The sequence below is a fragment of the Capsicum annuum genome, chromosome 8 (genome assembly GCF_002878395.1).
Source record: "Capsicum annuum cultivar UCD-10X-F1 chromosome 8, UCD10Xv1.1, whole genome shotgun sequence".
NCBI lineage: Eukaryota > Viridiplantae > Streptophyta > Magnoliopsida > Solanales > Solanaceae > Capsicum > Capsicum annuum.
This window is the reverse complement of record NC_061118.1, coordinates 156,949,923-156,957,117: the sequence shown is the minus strand read 5'-3', so window position 1 is coordinate 156,957,117 and position 7,195 is coordinate 156,949,923. Positions and strand designations below refer to the sequence as shown.

The following is a 7,195-nucleotide window of genomic DNA, read 5'->3' as shown; positions in this document are numbered from 1 at the left end:
ATGGAAACGATGTCTTTTTCCTATAATTTTTAGAAAATTAGGTCTGATTTGATCATGAAAATCATAATTTTTTGAAGTTGAAGTTGAAGTTGGAGTTGGGTGTTTAGCCATGAATATAAATTAAAGTTATTTTTTGAAATTTTGTGAGAGAAGTATGAGTGAAAAAAGTGAAAACAAGTAAAACTTGTTTTCACTTTTTCCAATACAATTTCGGAATTGTATTTAAAATTTTCATGATCAAACACATTTTGTTTTCACTTTTTTCATTAAAGTAAAATAACTTTTCGCAAAAAAGAAAATAATTTTCATGATCAAACAATGACTAAATCTTTCAATTTATGTCAAATTTTTTAGAAAAAAAAAATTAAAATAACCTCTGTATCTAGAGAGCTTTGCATATACATTGTCATTTTCAACCTTCAAATGAAAAATTACGTCGAATATGTTGAAATTTTGACTTCCTTCCCTTACACATAGGAAAAACGTTACGTTTATTTCTCTCTAATTTTTTTTTTCTTTATCATAGCTCTGCAACCAGCACAACACTTGTAAACTTTCTTATCTCAATTAAGGCCGCTACTGGTCTAAGGTCATTTGATAGAGTGTATAAGAATAATGTAAAATATGAGGTACTAGTAATATTAATATTAATAATGTTTGTATTAGCTATATTTACATTAGTCATATTTGTATTTTTTTATGCAGTGTTTGGTTGAATGTATTAAAAATAATATGAATTACATAATTTTTTTATTTTTTTTTACAAAAATACCCTCCATATATATATATTAGAAAAGGGGCAGAAAAAATTTTGAGGGGTAATTGTATCTTTAATCATGCTAATGCATGCATTAATCCATTGTCTTATTAATGCCATGAATTTTGAGATATTAATAATACATACCTTAATAAATAATAAAGTGTATAACTAATATCTTGCATTAGTTATACATAAGATAAAAAAGAAAAAATAACAAATAAGATATTAGTAATACACAAGACTAATGCATGCATTATTCTTTTTAACGCACTCTTATCAAACGACCCCTAATAGAGCCAATGTTATTTATATTCTCTCACCGATATCTAACAATTCTTCAACACTACGTGTGGTTAACATGAAAAGGAAATTTGCAATGTTTTTCATGTTCCAAGTTGAAACAAACAAAAGCCATCGTAGGACAGTAGATGAGCATAAGAAAGAGGAAATACAAACTAGCTCCTGTTAATGTCAAACTTTCAACTTTGCATGTGAAAGGCAGCGAATGGGTTCCACATGACAGTTCATCATGCCACGTGGTCCCATTATAAATGGTATGAGCTGTTCAAATCCATTTCATCTTCACAACCCCCGCCCCCCAAAAAAAAAGAAAAAGAAAAGACGGTTATATAATCCTTGATCTATTTCATTTCTCAATAGGTGATATTTTAATCATCTTTTTTGTTTCTAAATTAATCATGCGCTCAAATTAAAAATATCACTTATTTAAAAAACGAAGGAGTAAAAAAGATGAAGTAAACGCGTTTAAGGAACCGAACCTCTCCGATGTTGAAATACCAAAACAGCCCCTGCAGTGTGAAAATACCAATTGAGGGTAGTTGTCACTGTTGTCATCCTATATATATATAGGGTAACCACTTCCTCTTTCTTCAAAAAAACATCCAGTGAGACATTCCTAAATTAAATCTGTTGTTTGATTAGCATTTCATTTCATCAGAAGAAGAAAAAATGGGAGACACAATGACATGCGTGGACATTCTTTTGGCAATCATCTTGCCTCCCCTTGGTGTTTTCCTCAAATTTGGCTGCAAGGTGCCCTTTTCCCTTATTTTAATTTAGTAACGTTATGTTTGGTTTTCGGATCAACTTTTGTGACTTGTTTATTCAGTAGATATCTGTTGCCTTTTTGCTACTACTGTATAATTATATTCATCAAGAGCCTAGAAATTTAGAAGCAAATCAACACAGCATCTTTCTTCTAGCCACCATCTGATTTTGCGTTTTAATTTACTACTAGTAGATAAAAACACTGAAAATTCCTTGTGAAACCAAAGACTGCCTTTTTCTATCTCCTTTTCTTGTTAATGTTTTTGGGTTTAAGGATGGTAGACCAGCCGTACAGATCTAATTTTTGTGGCTTTAGGATGTAAATACATGTAAAAAAAATTAACTAGATTGTTAAGAAAATATATATAAAAATTAGAAGGTACAGATTTCCTATGATATCTGAAAATTTTGTACTTCCTTGTAAGCGTTATTGAGTACGTGTTCGTGTATGTTTTTATGTTGGGAAAACAAAACAGGTGGAGTTTTGGATCTGTGTTTTGCTGACTATCTTTGGGTGGCTACCTGGTATAGTCTATGCTGTTTGGGTCCTCACCAAGTGATCATCATATCATCATATGGTAATTTTTCTCAATTTCACCTCTTCCCCCCTAAGCCCCACCCAACCCCAAACCCCTAGAGAAAAGGATAGAACAGTCTGGAGGAATATTCATATTCATATAAGATCAAACAGCTTGAAAATTCTCTCAATTTGCTTACAAGATATTCTAGGAAGAGTATCTAATTCCTTATCTACTCTTTTTTGGACAGGTGAAGCCCATTACTAAAGTCTTAGTCCGCTAATGGAGTATCTAGTTCCTGTTTTGTTTATTCTTGGATGTATTTCTTCTAAGTTTATCCCCTTTCTTTTCTTTTTTGACTATTCTCTCTTGTGTATTTCATTAGAGAAATTTGGATAGAGTGTTGATGTTTAATTATCTTATAATTATATTGGTTGTGTAAGTACTTTGAATTGCAATTTGACTTCCATTCTATTATTTTAGTTGAATACATCAATAATTGTCAGTACTATTTTACTAAAGTATGTTTTATCTTTTCAACATGTGGCTTATACATGTTGCTTGAGTAGGCCAACTTCTTGTGGTTTGGGGAATGGTAGGTGGGATATTTCAATAAACGTGTCCGATTTTATCCGCATAATAGCTTATGATGACTATCAACTTAATCTTATAATATGGTGATAATTTTCTCTTCCCATATTATTATTATAAAGAAAAGAAAAATATAGAGAGTGGGGACAACTAGCTTTGCAGTCACAATCCATCATCAGCAAAGTAGAAAGACGATAATGGTGGTGCTTTTTCTTTAAGAAAGATAAATAAAATAATAATATACTCCTGACCATATGGATAAATCCAAATTAGGCATCCAAGTTGGCAATTTTTTCAGAATTCGTCGGCAGATGTCTCCAATTTATCTTCGCTTTCTTCTTCTTCTTCAAACAGGCAAATAACGCAATTTCGTGGCCAAATTGTGATTGCTGACTGACTTGTGCCCACAAGCTTCACTTTCCACACTTCTCTTGGGAGTCAATTGAGAGTTTTAAATGAGCATTTACTAAGCCAAGATTTTGATGATAGCTTGCTAGGTTGTACTTGCACAGCTTATAGAAGAAGGCGAAATATCAATACAATTAACTTAACAATGACAAAATAATGTTATGCGACTATAGCAATTTTTTGAGAAATGTACCAACTTATCAAAGTCATAACTGGCACTTGAAGCATGCGTAAAACCAAATGCAATTTCGAATGTGCCTACAAGTTGTACTATCTGATGGTGATGTAATGAGACAAGTAAAGATTCCATTATCAAGAGACGAGTATATATTGACATTAAGTTTGTATCCAAATTTTAGTTAGCAGTACATGCTAGTCATAGCAAGACGTAGTAACTCGCTGAGAGTCTCTGTAACCCATGAAACATTATATTTCAAAACTGTCGTCGGAGAACACAAGATCTATGACAAATAAATTTGACTATACACCCTATGAAGAACATATTTCACAATTGTTTTATGGAGTTTGAAGCCTAAGCGATCATTTTTTAAAGCCAAAATACCGAAGGAAACACTCCTTTTTTAAATTAAACAAATCAGATAAAACACTCAGCTTTGAGAGATTTATCCCTTTGCATTGTCAGGCCAAATACTTTACGAAGTGTTGTTGGCCAAGTGATTTTACGAAGTTTTGCTAAGGAACTTGTAAAGTGTTGTCCTTGTGGTGACTACTAACTCTTTTAATTTATTACTTTTCTAAAATAACTAGCTTTTTGAAGTAAGACTTACTGGGTCTGGACATGGTAATGCTTACATTACTCAACTATGGTTATTTATTGATAAAGTTAAGGTGAAATTAATTTGGATTACTTCGTCCGTCTTATTTTACGTGGCATATTTTCCCAAAAAAAAAATAAAAAATCAAAGGACAGCACTTTACAAGTCGCTTGGCCTACAACACTTTGTAAAGTACTTACCTACAACGCTTCACAATTTACAACAGTGAGCCATTTCTGACGGTGCAACGGGATAAATCCCTCAAAGCTTAGCGTTTTGTTCGATTTGGTTAGTTTAAAAACAGAGTGGCCTCTTTGGTACCTTGGCTTAAACAAATGTCCGTTTAGGCTCCGGTAACATGCCCCACCCCAACATATCCTTCCAAAATTTCACTTTAAGTTGAAAGAAGAAGCACATTCAAATTAAAGGGAGAATAAGCTGTCTTGAAAGACTACCTGTTGGCACATGTAAGAGATGCCAGAAACAGATATAAGAGCCTAGACTTGACCACCAGAGCCCTCCTTGTAAGTAATTAGGGATGAGGTAATTAACTCATTGGATATGCAGATAACTCATATGAATGGTGAATTGCAGTTTAGTAGTTTAATTCCCCGACAAAAGTTTCATCATACATAAATAGGCTTACTTAGCGGAAAATCACTTGCAATCAGGACGACGACAACCATTAAAAGCCATCCCATGTCCATGAATCAATAACGTGCCATCTTCAGAATACACAATGAAGTAATAAGTACGACAAAGTTACTTAAACCATATTGTCGACAAATTAAAATTCGACAATTAGTATAATATCTTTCTTAACTAGAGGTGCAGGTCCTCTGTCAGCACGGGCTCAACACTATAGATATTTTTTAGCACCAATATTCGATATTAATGAGATATAAATATAAATGTACATTGATTTAAAACGATAATTTTTTAAATAATAATTATTTGACGGTACTCGCTAAGGAGTGAAGTTTTATAAGATAGTTTTTTTCCACATGATAAAAAAGTGTGATGTGTCGTGAAGTCGGGTTATTTTAATTGTTTGATGATAAGATTGAGACCTGTTACAAAATATAGAAAAGATGTAGAACTAATATTCATAGGATTATTTCATATAAAAACTAGAGCAAAAGATACTTTAATTAACAACAAAGTTTTGGATCATCTTCTCAAAGATGATTATGGTTGAAGCAGCTGCAACAACCATGTCATAAACGCATATTTTCCTTGTTTTCATTAAATACTATTAATTTTCTAATACATAAATGACTTATAATAATTAATTAGGGGTGATATAGTAAAATCACAGCGCAGCTCTTGCAGCAGCCATGTCGAAACCAATGTTTTAATTAAATATTACGAATTTTTTAATACATAAATGACTTATAATAATTAATTAGGGGTGATACAGTAAAATCATGGTCGAAAGAGGTCAACTTAATTTAATACATCAAGAGTTAATTTGTCATTTTTATTCTATTTTTAAAAAAATATGATTAGATTTTTAACACTTAGATGACTCATAATAATTAATTATAAGCGATATTTAGCAAAATTATGGTTGAAGCAGCTACAACAGACATGTCATCTATTTTTTTAATTAAATATTATTAATTTTTTAATATATAAATGACTTATAATGATTAATTAGAGATGATATAGTAAAATCACGGTTAAAGCAGCTGAAAAAAATGTCATAAATATCTATTTTTTAATTAAATATTATTAATTCTAATATATAAATGACTTATAATAGTTAATTAGGGGTAATATAGTAAAAAAATATTAATTCTAATATATAAATGTCTTATAATAATTAATTTAGGGTAATATAGTAAATCACGGAGCAATTACGGATAATATAGGCAGACATGCCAACTATATTTTTAATTAAATATTGCTAATTTTTTAATACATAAATAACTTATAATAATTAATAGGAATAATATAGTAAAATCACGGTTAAAGAAGCTGAAACAAACGTCATAAATATTTATTTTTTAATTAAATATTATTAATTCTAATATATAAATGACTTATAGCAATTAACTAGGGGTAACATAATAAAAAAATATTATTAATTCTAATATATAAATGAATTATAATAATTAATTAGCTGTAATATAATAAATCACTGAGCAATTATGGTAATATAGTAAATGACGAAGCAATTGAATTTTTTAATTAAATATTATTAATTTTTAATACATAAATGACTTATAATAATTAATTAGAGATGATATAGTAAAATTACGGTTAAAGCAGTTGAAACAAACGTCATAAATATCTATTTTTAATTAAATATTATTAATTCTAATATATAAATGACTTATAATAATTAATTAGAGGTAATATAGTAAAAAAATATTATTAATTCTAATATATAAATGACTTATAATAATTAATTAGGGATAATATAATAAATCATGGAGCAATTAGGGGTAATATAGGAAGACATGTCATCCATTTTTACAATTAAATATTATTAATTTTTTAATACATAAATGACTTATAATAATTAATTATGGATGATATAGTAAAATCACGGTTAAAACAGCTGAAACAAACGTCATAAATATCTATTTTTTTACTTAAATATTATTAATTGTAATATATAAATGACCTATAATAATTAATTAGGGGTAATATAATAAAAAATATTATTAATTTTAATATATAAATAATTTATAATAATTAATTAGGGATAATATAGTAAATCACGGAACAATTAGGGGTAATATAGACGAAGCACTGGTCAAAACCATAGACAGACACGTCATCTATTTTTTTTAATTAAATATTATTAATTTTTTAATACGCAAATGACTTATAATAATTAATTAAGGATGATATAGTAAAATCACGGCTAAACCAGCTGAAACAAACATCATAAATATCTATTTTTTTAAATTAAATAATATTAATTCTAACATATAAATGACTTATAATAATTAATTAGGGGTAATATAATAAAAAAAATATTATTAATTCTAATATATAAATGACTTATAATAATTAATTAGGAGTAATATAGTAAATCACAGTGCAATACGGGGTAATATAGT

At 29.0% G+C, this 7,195-nt stretch overlaps 1 protein-coding gene across 1 annotated transcript; it reads left to right on the top strand.

Annotated features, from left to right (window-relative positions):
• Nucleotides 1–1,495: 1,495 nt before the first annotated feature.
• Nucleotides 1,496–2,836, top strand: LOC107839755 (hydrophobic protein LTI6A). The gene is made up of 3 exons (XM_016683378.2): nt 1,496–1,813; nt 2,305–2,406; nt 2,597–2,836. Exons 1-2 carry the CDS (start codon nt 1,730–1,732, stop codon nt 2,386–2,388), a joined length of 168 nt encoding a protein of 55 aa, XP_016538864.1. The 5' UTR covers nt 1,496–1,729; the 3' UTR covers nt 2,389–2,406; nt 2,597–2,836.
• The last annotated feature ends 4,359 nt before the right edge of the window (nt 2,837–7,195 follow it).

What these genes read in the sequence shown, in the direction of transcription:
- LOC107839755 (XM_016683378.2), top strand. Translation starts at nt 1,730, where the DNA reads ATGGGAGACACAATGACATGCGTGGACATTCTTTTGGCAATCATCTTG. An exon ending in TCCTCAAATTTGGCTGCAAG is followed by an intron (nt 1,814 to 2,304) that starts GTGCCCTTTTCC and finishes AAAACAAAACAG; the next exon opens with GTGGAGTTTTGGATCTGTGT.